Genomic DNA, 14,276 nt, shown 5'->3' with positions numbered 1-14,276 from the left:
GGGAGGAATATCTGTGTCATGTTTAGGAAAGATAAAGAAAAACATGAAAAGTAAATCAATGGGGAGAGTGATATAAGTTGGGATCAGAAAACAATGTGGGGAGGGGCGGTTTCCTAAACCATGTAAGACCTTAATACTTCCCTCCTACTTATAGCATCCCTTTTCAATTTTGCTCAACATTAAAAGAGAATGGAGGGAAGCAGATGTGGCTCAACTGATAGGGCATTCGCCTACCATATGGGAGGTACAGGGTTCAAACCCAGAGCCTTCTGGCCCATGTGGTGAGCTGGCCCACACATAGCACTGCCACATGCAAGGAGTGCTGTCCCATGCAGGTGTGTCCCCGATGTAGGGGAGCCCCACGCACTAGAAGTGCACCATGCATTGAGGTGACCCACAGGAAAATATGCAGCCCATCCAGAAGTGGCGCCGCAAACACAGAGAGCTGATGCAGCAAGATGACGCAACAAAAAGAAACACAGATTTGCGGTGCCACCGAGCATTCAAGTGGATGCAGAAGAACACACAGCAAATGGATACAGAGAACAGACAACAAAGGGAGGAAAGGGGAGAGAAATAAATAAATCTTAAAAAAAAAAAAAGAGAATGGAATCTGCCAGTGTGGCAAAGGTAATCAATTCATTTCTTCTAGCTAGGACTCCTCATGTTCTGGTAAGAGCTCCATTCCCAAATAAACATTAGGTCAAATAGACAAGATAAAAAAAAAAGTAGTGAATGTTGCACAAATGTCCGGAAAAGATGCTGAAATTAGGTCCCTTACCACTTACTCCAAGTTGAACAGAGAAGTCAGATACTTACGGCACAAACTCTTAAGCCTTACTCACTAATAACCCATAGCAGAGCCTTTGCTATACATTCCTAAGAACTAGCAACTTCCAGTCATGTGAGTAAGAAAACCTATAGCAACCTCCTTAAATTCACCCTTCTTAATAATTGTACCCTTTTCTTTTCCTCTTTCTATTTCCTTTCCTTTCTCCCCACACTCCACAACTCCCCCCTCTTCTTTCCTAGTCAGTCCAAAGGAGAGCATCTCTCAATGTCCCCATCTGCTATCTGATTTCAGGCAGCAAACAGATTTAGATAACAAGTACTTCTATTATTCAGAAGTTTAGGTGAGGAACAAGATACACAAAGAGACTTGTGTATCTTGTTTGTTTATTTGAGTTCATTGTCCAGCAGTGAGGAAAGACATGAAATAAATTAGTATCTATGCTATGAATGCCTCAAAGAAAGAACAGTTCAGAGGCAGGAGAACACAGAAAGAAAGGTCAGTCACTCACAAAAATTTGAGATGAATAATACCTATATTGCTAAACGGTTGTGTGGACCAAAAAAACACACCCACAAAAGCATCCACCATAGTACCTGACAGTTACCTCTGGACAAATAAATGTTTCCTAACGTTCCCCCTTCAGCCTGTACTAAGCTATGAGGAAAAAACAACAAAACAAAGTACAATTACAACTGCGACTAAAGCAAATCCTATCCTTTAGTGCTGTTAACAAGTTCTAAGGTTAACTATTTAAATCTATCACATTCCCATACATAGTATTATAACCACCAGATGCCTAACGTTTCTATTCCTGTTTGTTTCTTAATGCCTCTCTCCTCTGTCTCCAAGGAATTAAACAGAAGCTGCTGTCACTGAGACACAAGAAGGAACTCTCTATTGTCAACATCGTCAAGTTCCCTTAGCCTCCTCCTCTCATGTATCTAAGCACTTATGAAAACAAGTGACCACTTAACTAATGTCACTCCCAGTAAGAGGGAACATAGGAAAACACAGTTCAAGAAGTGGTCTACTTCTGCCTTCCACCAAGGTTTGTCACATGAAACAATCATTAATTAAAACCTCAAAATGTGATTACAATAAATAGGAATAATGCCTTATATCAATTACTTAAAAAAGAGGGAGTTTTAGTTTCCTTGGCTGCTCAAGAAAATACTGTGCAATGGACTAGCTTAAGCAATGAGAATTTATTATCTGGTTTTGAGGTGACATCAAGGTGATACTTCCTTCCCTAAGTCTGATGTTCTGGGGCTGACTGCCGGTGATCCTTGGTCCTGAGCTCCTCTGTCACAAGGCAATGCACACAGTGTATTTTCTGTCCTCTCCCTTCTCTTCTGGGTTCCATACACCTTCAGCTTCTGGTTTCCTGTGGCTTTCCCTCTATCTGTCTGAGTTTTATTCTGCTTAGAAAGGACTCAGTAACAGGATTAAGACTTATCCTGGGAAACAGATGTGGCTTAACCAATTGGGATCCTGTCTACCATATAGGAGGTCCAGAGTTTGATGCCGAGGGCCTCCTGGTGAAGGCAATCTGGCCCATGTGGCAAGCTGGCCCACGCAGTGTGCCTGTCCACACTGGAATGCCACAAGGGCAGGAATGCCCTCTTGCATGGGAATGCCACCCAGCATGTGAAAGCCACACCGTGCAGGAGTGCAGCTGACAATGAGAGGTGGAGCGACAAGATAATGCAACAAGAGACACAGAGGAGAGAAAATAAGAAGATGTAGCAGAACAGGGAGTTAAGGCAGCACAAGAGAGTAATCGCCTGTCTCCCACTCCAGAAAGTCCCAGGATCAGTTCCCGGAGCCACCTAATGAGAATACAAGCAGATACAGAAGAACACACAGAGAATGGACACAGAAACCAGACAATAGGGGGAAAAGAATGGGGAGGGGGGACAAATATATAAAATAAATCTTTAAAAAAAAGACTTATCCTGGGCCATATCATACTGAAAAACCTCATCAAAGGTCCTATTTACAACAGGTTTACACCCACAGGAATGAATTAAGTTTAAGAGCATATTTCTCCAGAGTCTACACAGCTCCAAAACACCATCAAAGTTGAAGGGTATAAGCTTTCTACTTTATTTATCTTCCCGGACTCACATCTGTTGACATTACTCTTATCCAGTCCATGGACCATGATAGTTCCAGCATCAGAATAGAAGGATGTCTGGAAGGGAGAGAGGCAGGAAGGAAGGCATGAAGGAGGGGCAATCAACTAGAAAAGGAGGGTTTTGAGATAATCTGATATTAAACAAAATCACTATATTTTGGAGCTCAAAGAAACCTATAGATTATCTAGTATGGGGACAATAATCATGAAGCAAAAACCTATGTTGGAACACATAGTGAAGTCACAAGTGATCAGAGACACTGCTGAAGAAGCAAGTAGGGGCCAGATCTTGGGGTACCTAAAGCAACTGGAAGCCACTGATGTTTTAAACACAAGATTTATAAACATGTTCAGATTTGCATTTTAGGAAGATAACTCCATTGAGTCTTACAATGAGAAAGAAGCAGAGACATTCATGAATAGATAACCTTTTCAAAGGCACAGGGGCATGGATATAAAGTAGGCTGAGAGAAAGAAACACAAAGAAAAACAATCATTATATACTAGGAATAACATTTTCAGATTCTCAAAAATTTAGGTCACTAAATTTGAATAATTTCTTTAAAAATGCTTTTAAGCATAATTTTACTCTCGACTCCACAAGTTTCTGCCATGCAGATATGAAAATTGAAATATGCTTTGCCCAAGGTCATGCTGCTAGTTCATTAATTACTTGTTTCTCTGATTCACTGCCTGGCTTTACACAGAGAATCTTTAAAGCTCACAACGGCATGAAGATGGAACCATAAATCTGACTATTACAGACAAAAGAAGTAATACAGTAGAAGAGGTACCACCAGGTTCAGATTTACTAAATTGACTCCTTTGGAAGGTCTTCCCTGACAATTCACTCCAAAGTTCTTCTTGTTGTTCTCTCTTATTACGTCCTATTCCTTTCTTTCATTGCATTTAGTACAGTTTATTTCTACATTTTGGTGTCTTAATGTCTTCCTTCCCACCAGACTTTAAATACCTTGCCTGTTTTGTTAACCTCCAGCAAACACCAAAAAGTAGCTGCAACACAGCAGATGTTAAATATTATTTCCAAACAGCTTTTCAACCCAGTCCCTGGCACTGAAACTCCTATTAACACCACTGATGACTAAGTTCAATCTTTATTACAAACCTGAAAATAGTTATCTACAAACTGACTGGCTCTCATTTCTTTCTAGAAGATGTGATGGAAAAAGGACTAATGATCATTATTGTTACAGTTTCTAATGGCTGCCATTTGCTGAGTGACTACTAGGTGCCAAACACTCAACAGAGGGGTTTCTATTTATTATTTTTAGTTTTAAAATAACCTTTGAAATGAGCATTAAAATTCTTGTCTACACGTGGGGAAACCTGGTCTTATAGAAGATTAGTGCTTAACTTGTCCACAGTCACAGAACTTACAAGGGGGCAGAAATGACGACAACACCCAGGTCTCTGACCCTAGAGGTCACATTACACAGTATTACTTTTGCTTGTACTTTTTCTGCAATACTTTCTATATGATTAGTATTAAAAGCCAAAAAAGCAGAAACTTAAAAACAAACAAAACACCCAACAGAAAATGGCAAGTAATCTAACAAAAGGTAGGCTCTTATTTAGCTTACCTCCATTGCAAATATTTTACTTGAAGATATCGAAATACAGTCTAAATAGTACATTATAATAAACTCATCCTGTGTGTGTATATATGTGTCTGTGTGTGTGTATGTGTGTATATATACTTGTTTAGAAATAAGTCTTGAATACAACTATTATATAACTAAGGAATATGTAAACTAAAGTTCAAGATAAGCCAGCAACTGATGAAATTACAGCTCTGAATAATAACCCCTTTTTAGTTAAAAGATAATTCCTCCTCGGCTGCCCTCCAATTTAAATTAGGGGCACAACAGTCTTATCAGTCTAAACTGAGCCAAAATACATTTACCTTACATAATCTTCTACTTAGGATAAGTGCACCTAGCTTATCTATCCAAATGTTCTATTTTCCTTTTTCTTACCATTCACCTATCTTCTTCACTTCATTAGCCATGTTAAAATGTTAGAAAACCAAAAAATAGCAAAAATACATTTCTACTAGTTAAACAGATGGTAAAGCCATGCAAAGACAATCATGAAGTCATTTTGAAATCACATTTTCAAAGAATATTTACGGCATAGGAAAAGCACAAAATGATGTTACGAAGAATACATAAAAAGAATGTAAAATTTGATGCTGATTTTGCTAGCATGCATATACATCGATGCACCTATGTGGATATGTGTGTTTGATTAAAAAGGGAAAACAATTAAGAGAAAATAGCAAAATGTTATCTCTAGGTCATAGACATTTTGATAGTTGTTTCCTTTTTATACATTCCTGCAATAAGTCTTTACACTTCTACAATCAGAAAAAAATACCATTTTACCTAAGAAAATACATTCCTCCTATTATTGTGAAGCAATCCTATGTAATAGCACAACATAAAAAAAATAATCTTAACAACCTCGGGAATACTTATAAATAATATATTTAATTTAACATGCCATAGATTTTGTTTGGCATTAAAGAAAGAAAAAGGCTGCCAATTAAACTACACTAGATGACATTATGCTTTCTTAGAGCATAGTAATATACCTTCCAAGCTCAGTCATATTAAAATATATTGGAAAAAAACTTGTGTTCCTCAATCAATAATCTGCAAATTGCTACTATTTGACTAGCTTTTGTGCTTCCAATTCTTACAGTAACAGTAAAATAAATGAACAGAACTATATCACCTGCAAGGACTTTCAACAGCTCTAAAATTATGTGATTTCTTATCAGGAATATCTACTACATTTATATCTCACTTTACAACTTTCAAAGCACATTTTTAAGATATCTAATTTAGCCATCATTCCTCTTGGTTATCCATTATATACACAGTCTTCACAGCTAGCTTGAAGATAGAAACCACTTCTTTAGAATCCCAGCACCTAATATAAAGCCAACAAACATAAGAACCCATTAGATATGACCTGAATTGCGGAATATTCCTAAGAGGACAATAGGGCAAGTACCTTTCTACATTTTGTAAGTAATAAAATCATAGAGTAAGATGAACAACTTTCCCAAAATTCTTCAAAGAACACTGGATACTCATAAAAACAAAATATTTATGTTAAATGGGACAAAACAGAAAAGGGAAAATCAGAAAAATGTAGTCAGACTTATATTAGCCAAAAGGCAAAGATAAAATTTGACCATAAGAGGGAGGAAAATAAATTGTACAGTTGTCGTAGAGACTATTAGTTGTAAACCCTATCATAATCCTGTCATCCCCTACCCCTTTCCTTAGTACTATTAACAGAATCCTTGATTTTTACTTGGACATGTGACTACCCAGAATAAACAAATTTATAGCTAGGTGTGGCCACAGTGCTAAGTTTTTAACGATGAGACTTGTCTGTCCATCATTGTCCCAGTAAATCAGACGGATCAGCTCTATCTAAAAACTTTTTTAGAAAGGGTTACTTGAACAAGTGATAGTCTATGATGAAAAGCCGCCATCTGATTATTACTCATTACACTTTGCTCATCCAATGGCTGGGCAATAGCATAAAGTGCTGCAATTCTGTAGAAGAAGGAAATGGAAAATGCTGCAATAAATACGTATTTTTAGTAAATAGAAGTAGAAAGTAATCTTTTCATACCTTCATTTTCACATTAACCATAATACTATCAATTTATATACATTAATAAAACTTATACAAATCTTGATAGTAAGGTCACTCCCTTCTCCCAGAAAGTTTCTCCACATATTCACCTTTTCTGGAAATTGTCCTCACAGGTGAGGACAAGCAACCAGCAGTCAGGCCAGGGCAGTACTGAATGGACCTGCCCGACTGGCAAAAACCAAGAGACCACAGATCTCTCCCCGATAAATTTGAACTTCTAGGCTTTGAAACAGAGTGACTGGAAATCTTATTAAATTAAATACCCGGGCAGATATTTTCTGAACTCTTGTTACTAAATTCCCCTGTCCTTATCCTTTCTCAACCTCACATATTCAACTTCGCTAAGGATACATCAGTATCTTTCAAATACATTCCCATTTATGTTTAAGAAAACCAAGGTAGATCTGTTATTTAGAACACTGACACACTTGGTGTCAGTGTAACTAGTACCAAGTTAAAACAAAAGCTAACTAACCTATTAATATAAGTTGGATGGCATTTAATCAGTTTAATCATCTTTGGACTCTGCCAAGATCTTTTAAACTCTTCTTACAACCTAATTGTATTGATTTCAAAAGATTATGACTCAGGATTACATAACTCTGTATGACCCCAACTAGCTCCAGATAAAAAGTAAACACTTAAAATTGATCATGACATAATTTTAGGCCTGGAAGTGACCTTAATAGATTCAGTCAATTTCTAACCACTAATATCACCACCACCCCTTCACTCTTCTTTCTCCTTAGATTAAGGGCTTGTTCTCAGCACTTGACAACCTTCTGCACACCTTTCCTTAATATGAGCTACCCTATCTACAAACCTCAGCTTTCATGGAGTTCTTTGTGGGGTTGCCAGATTTACCAAATGAAAATACAGGATGCCCATTTAAATCTAAATTTCAGGAAATGAATAATTTATTTAGTCTGTCTCAAATACTGCATTAAGACTGAAAAATTATTTTTTGTTTATCTGCAATTCACATCTAATTCGAAATCCAGTATCTTATCTGACAGCTCTAGTTCTGTGGAGCTTAAAGATGTGTCCAATAGCATTTACAGATTACCCATACACTTTTACAATAGGAAACAGTGAATGAGGAGCAAGAGTCTAAGTTAGCTACACAGTTATGACACAGACTGTTAGAGCTGAAGGCGACCTTGGAGATAGCTACTCCAGTGCTATCACATTAAAGATTAGGGGAGCCCACACAATGGAGAGGAGTGACAACTGGGATGAGCAGGAAACCAAGTTACAAATGACTAGAAAGATTCTTGGTTTTCCTTTGTTTCAAAAATATAGCACACAAGAGAGAAAAAATACAAGTCTGTGAATTTACAAGTGAACTTCGTGGTTCTGAACAATTTTTACATATCTTGTAATTCAACAGTCATTTTACATTAGTAAATTTAAAGAAATAAAGCCAAATGAAACCAAAAAAATGACCACTTAGAAGTCATTTTAATAAATGTGATCACTTAAGAAAATTAAATTGTGTACATAATAAGGCACCAGTAAAAGACCTGGCCAATAATAGTACTTCTAAACATAGTTCCCTTCTCCTCCCTGTTCTTCTGAGTACACCCTTTAGAATACAACAATATTACAAAAATTTCATATCTGCTGTCACTGTTTCCAAAACTTTGAACTTTGACATTAGAATAATATTCTTAATATATTTTGCTCAAAAATAGTCCAGTGAATAAACAATGATAAAACGTTCAATCTCAGTAAATGTCAAATGATTCCCCAAACAATTCTAAGCCAAATCACCTCTAAGTTCAAATGAAATTTCGTGATTATTCCAAACAAAATACTTTCTAATAAACACAGTGTATAAACTGAGGTATGAACTAAGAATTTAAGAGTAAAATTTCAAGCTGGAGTACTTAGAAATCTGCAGAAGTGCACCATGTGCATAGAATTTGAAGGATATATCATCATTTAACTGGTGAATGTAGGAAGTTAAAGGAAATTTCAGGTAGCGAGAACGTAGAAATGCATGAACAAGGGGAAGGAGATGGGAAAAAATGTTTCACAGTCTAAAACCAATTTGCCAACCTTATCTTTCTTTCCAGTAGGTCCCAAAAGGGGCACAAACTCCAGCCAAGTGCCTTTCCCAAGACACAAGGTGACTTTTCTGCATGAACTTTTGTTCTAGCCATTGCCAGCCTTAGCAGCTAGGAACAAATCTTGCACAATTCTGTAACCTTCAGGTCACTTGCATAATACAGTATTATTGAACAAATAATAGCAGCTAAACAAATTCCCAATTTTTACTCAGTTTATTAACCCTACTTCATTCATTTCCTTGTTTTTCTTTCTAATCCTCCTAACAAACTAAAGAATTGAATCATTTTATTGACTGATTAATATGTAAAGTAGATAAGTAGAATAATATTTCACAAATAAAAGCAAAACAAAACTTTTACACTTACATCCTCACAATATTTCCCCCTTTCTACCCACACAACCCACCATACCTCCCCACTCAGCCTTTGGATTTGTGAATCTAAGTAGAAAAACGAACCCCTTCCATTTAAGATTTTTAAAATACAAAGCATTGATGGCATGAGCAGATTATCCTTTCACAATTTGAAACCCTTCCCTCATAAATAGAATGCAAGAAGCTTTTGTGTCTTGCTGGGGAGGGGAGAAGAAGCAAAAATTGTAGAAGGAATGGTAGACAAACCCAGGTGTGGTTCCCTAGCTAAAGATTAGAAAGGCCCAGAAACAACTAGTAAACTGTAAAACCAAATCCGTTATTTTAATCACTAAGCACACAAAAATGGGTCCTTTATAACAACATATATGTCTGTATATTAAATAAAATTTTCTTTTCTTGGCCAAAATTAGAAGTTATTCTTCAGATCAATGGAAGTTGACTAATAATCGAGGGTATTAATGGTCTCTCATAGTAGACCAAAAAACTGTTAACTTGAAAACAAATTCACCAGAAAGTATCTAAATCAGTGTAGTTTTGAAGGCTTACACAGTTAACTTAATAAAATCAGTGAAAAGAAATTAAAATTTAGCACACTTTGAACTAGGAATCTGGAGTTGAAGTTAGAAGCATAATAAATATGCCTTTTGAATTCCACTTGTGGTATATTAGGATGTGTGTTCCAGAAGAGGCATGTTCTTAATTTTTGTCTTCATCCTATGGGTATGAACCCATTATAAATAAGATCTGAAAGATGCTTGTTTTCAGCTAAGGTATCCCAAATGAATGGGGGTGGGTTTTAATCCGATTAGTGGAGGCTAAGAGAAAGTCATAGGAAAGAGCCAGAAGCACAAAGTCAACAAGATCCCAGAAGAGAAAAGAGGAGGACATCACCACGGGATGGGAAAGCCAAGAACCAGGATTGCTGGCCATTCAGAATGCTACAACCCCAGGAACAAGCAAGCCTTCTAGCCTCTGAAACTGTGAGACAATAAATTTCTGTTCTTTAAACAAACCCATTGTGTGGTATTTGACACAGCAGCCTGTCAAACTAAGATATCTCTTTTAAAAAGCAATACACAGTGATTATACTGTAAAATCACAAATATACCTAAAGGACAGATGGGAAAAATCGAATATTAAGCAAATGGGTAGGTACTTGTAATGAAAATTTCTAATGGTAACATATCCCTGGATTTAAAAAGTGCTGTCTCCAACAAATTAGATGAAAGTGAAAATGATATGCTCCAAGCCTTGGAAGGTGTCTGAAAAACTAGCTCTGAAAGTAGCAAACACACTGATATCAAAGAACATGTAAATAATCTGGAATACATATATTTAGAAAATGTGATTACAAAAAAAATACTTGTAAATTAAAGTTACTCCATATAAATGTATGTATGCTTGCATATATAGTCAGTAAGTTAGTATATAAAACAGGAATTGCATCTATATTACAACTTGATTATATATTGAAGTTGGCCAGTAAAATCTGGAAGTGAAAATCTCATTGGCAAAATGGGACGGAGATTAGTTTCAATTGGAAGTCATTCAGGCACACAGTATTAGATGATACATAAAAAGCATAACAGTGTTCCTTGACCTCCAAAATTTCCTGAGAGCATGGGAAATAATGACATATAGAATTGGTTGCCCCCACACGAATGACTTCTTACTGTTATGTCTTTTGAGATCCTATTTCTTCTATTGCCCTGTAATGGAATCTGTCTCTATATTCATAGTCAACATGTATTAGAAGTCTATTATTTACTATGTAACATGATAGAAGATTTCATAAAGCACTCATTTGGATATTCAACTATCCAATTAATTTCTTAACATTTTATCTTGAAATAATTTCAAACTTACAGAAAAGTAGCAAATATAATACAGGAACAATACACAGAATTCTAACACAACTCCAACCCAGATATCTAGAATTAACAATTATTGGCATTTAACATATCTCTCTACCAATTGTCTAAACATCTGAGAGTAGGTTGCATACATCATGCTCCTCTGACAACTCAATCTATATTACTACAGAACAAGAATCAGTTATCAGCTTTTAATATAATTCATGGTAAGCCCCAGAAGATGATCATGGTGGACAGAATAGAAGAGAAAACGGCAATCTGGGTTCTTCTCTAAGAATACAAGGTGGCTGTAGTGGTTTGGAGTAATGTACCCCCAGACAAACATCTTAAACTTAAGCTGTTCCTGTGGGTATGATCATTGCAAGTAGGGCCTTTTGATGTTATTTCATTTAAGGTGTGGCCAAACTCAATCAGGATGGGTCTTAATCCTATTACTAGCATCCTTAATAAGTAGAATGAAATTCAGACAGAGAGAAAGTCACAGACGAAGCAGCCAGAATGTGGACATCAGTGGAACCCGGAAAGAAGAGAAAGGCCAGGAGAGGCCATGTGCATTGCCATATGAGAGAGAGCCCAGGGTCAAAGATCGCTGGCAGCCAGCTCCAGACTGCCAGTCTTTGGGAAGAAGGCATCACCTTGATGATGACTTGATTTGGACATTTCCTAGACTAAAACCATGAACTAATAAATTGCCATTGTTTAAACCCTTCCCTTGCATAGTATTTATATCCTTGAGGAGCCAAGGAAACTAAAAGAGTAGCAGACCTTGTTTTCCCTGTACCACAGCATAATAATGTCAACTGCAAAGAAATTTTAGTAGATCTTTAAGCAATTTCTCACTGAAATTTTTCTAAGCAAAAGTCGTACCCTAAAACTCTGCATTTTTGTTCCTGTGAGAGGGTGTTACTTACCTCTGCCTCTGCTGTCACCTGTATCTTCTTTGATATCAACTGTTTTATGTCAAGCTGACCTATGAGAGGAAAAACCCATGACATTAAAATTGATGGATACAGGTACCAAGGAACAATATTTACATAAAAACATGAAAATCAAGCAAGTAAATACAAGGACAACTATGTAAACTGTTGTACAACCACAAAAAAATTATACAATGACTCAAATGAAGCACAGGTAATAAAACTAGAATGAATATTACACAAAAATATTAGGTAAGGAAGAAAGATACTATATGTATGAACTCATAGTAATTACACTAAATTAATGATGCACTGGTACAGATCCTTCCATATCTAACAATATGGAAAACTTGAGGCCCTGAATGGATCCTCCAAATAAGGCTATTAAATTGTAATAAAATATTAAAAACTTTTTAAAAATTTGAAATTTATTGCCAAGCTGGTATAAATTCATAGAGGAAAAAAACATCACACATACAAAAATAGAAAAGAAGAAGAAACGAGAATCCTAAGGTATCTGCAATAAGCTTAAAGATCTCTGTCAATGCCTGTAAACCACAAGTATCTACCCTGACAGCAAAACAATTACAGAAGGTGAGAAAGAAAGTCTAGGGCCTTCTGATAATAGGAAGTCTAACAGAATGCTGCCACATTAAAGTGAGAACCCATAAAGCTACACCATCAGTGTATAAGATAAAAAAACTCATACAGAAATGAAAAGCAAAGAAACTTGTCTGTCTCTACTTTTTAAAAGTTCTCTTCCATTTTCTGTCTTCCCCACCCCACCCTACCCCCGGTTGTCTGCTCTCTGTGTCCATTCGCTGTGTGTTCTTCTGTGTCCGATTATATTCTTGTCAGCAGCACCAGGAATCTGGTCTCTTTTTGTTGCGTCATCTTGCTGCATCAGCTCTCCGTGTATGCGGCGCCACTCCTGGGCAGGCTGCACTTTTTTCGTGCTGGGCAGCTCTCTGCACGGGGCGCACACCTTGCGCATGGGTCTCCCCTATGCGGGGGACACCCCTGTGTGGCACAGCACTCCTTGTGCACATCAGCACTGTGCATGGGCCAGCTCATCACATGGGTCAGGAGGTCCTGTGTTTGAACCCTAGACCTCCCAAGTGGTAGGTGGATAGGCTATCCGTTGAGCCAAACCCACGTTCCTGTCTTTGATGCTGTTTAGAAGGCGAAAAAATTTTCCCTGAAAATTCTTAACACTAATTCAAGTAGAGCTGACAATCTAAATTCAATTATGTGGCTGTAACACCTCAAGAAGTGAATTTAATTTAAAGCAATCCTAATTTATTTGTGTTCCCAGATTACTGGCAGGTACAAATAAACTTATTTCCTCCAAAATCACTGTATCACCCAAAGCCTTAAAGAATTCTAACAGATAAATTTCCATGAAAAAGGGAAGTCCATAGTCAAAAATCCTTAAACATACAAGAAAACGAGACACGATAAATGATAAACAACAGAAATAAGAGCCAAGGGAACCAGATATGTTAACCACAGAAACGAGAATAATCAGAGAATAAAAAATAAGAATATATGTGTTAAAGAAAATAAAATTCAAACTTGAAATCATAGGCAGGAATAAGAAACTAAATAACCAAGCAGCTCTGAAAAGGAATCGAATATATTTTAGAAATGAAAAATATAAACAGCTAAAATTTTAAACATGATGAAAAGATTAAAATATATACATTTCTGAAGAGAGTACTAATAAATGGGAATATAGACTTTAAAAAAATTATCTAGCACGCAGCCCTGAGAGCTAGTGATGGAAAATTTTAGAGGCTAAAACAAGGAAGAGGTCCAACCAAATAGCCGATTGGAGGTAGGTACCAACCAGGGCTCCACTAAAGATGGATGGTAGCAGTTCTGTAACAGATGCTTTTTGACTAGGAATTTCTGCAGTATATTTGGAGGAAGTCATTGTGTGACATAGCCTCATGACCTTCCTACCTAATCAAGACAGCAAAAAAGGAAGAAAAAGAAAGAAAATTATAGACCAATACTTCTTAATACAGGTGCAAAAATACTCTGCAAAATATTAGCAAACAGAATTCAGCCACGTATTAAATAATTTTTCACCATGATCAAATGACATTAATTCCAGAAATGCAAGGGAGCGTCAACATAAAAAAAAAATCCATCCAGGCAAAATACCACGTAATAGAATATAGAAAAAAGAACATCAGTTATTATCTCAAAATTCACACCCATTCAAGATGAATATACTCAGAAAACTAGGTATATGATAAAGATCTTATATGAAAAACCTACACCTGACATCATACTCAATGATGAAACACCGAAAGTTTTTCCCTAAGGTCAGGAACAAGACAAAGATGCCTGTTTTCACTCCTGCTATTCAACATGGTACTGGAAGTTCTAGCCAGAGCAATTAGGC

General features: G+C 36.6%; 1 protein-coding gene across 2 annotated transcripts in view; it reads right to left on the bottom strand.

Annotated features, from left to right (window-relative positions):
• Window positions 1–14,276, bottom strand: part of LOC101447432 (sterol O-acyltransferase 1-like) — a 61,028-nt gene that overhangs the window by 27,695 nt on the left and 19,057 nt on the right. For both annotated transcript variants that reach the window (XM_071207586.1, XM_071207585.1), the window contains exon 3: window positions 11,858–11,916. In XM_071207586.1, coding sequence (XP_071063687.1) covers window positions 11,858–11,916 — 59 coding nt within the window. The remainder of the gene's footprint in view (window positions 1–11,857; window positions 11,917–14,276) is intronic.

Source organism: Dasypus novemcinctus, chromosome 13, assembly GCF_030445035.2.
Source record: "Dasypus novemcinctus isolate mDasNov1 chromosome 13, mDasNov1.1.hap2, whole genome shotgun sequence".
NCBI classification, from domain to species: Eukaryota; Metazoa; Chordata; class Mammalia; order Cingulata; family Dasypodidae; genus Dasypus; species Dasypus novemcinctus.
Note: the sequence above shows the minus strand (reverse complement) of the source record. Positions and strands in the feature narration are given on the sequence as shown.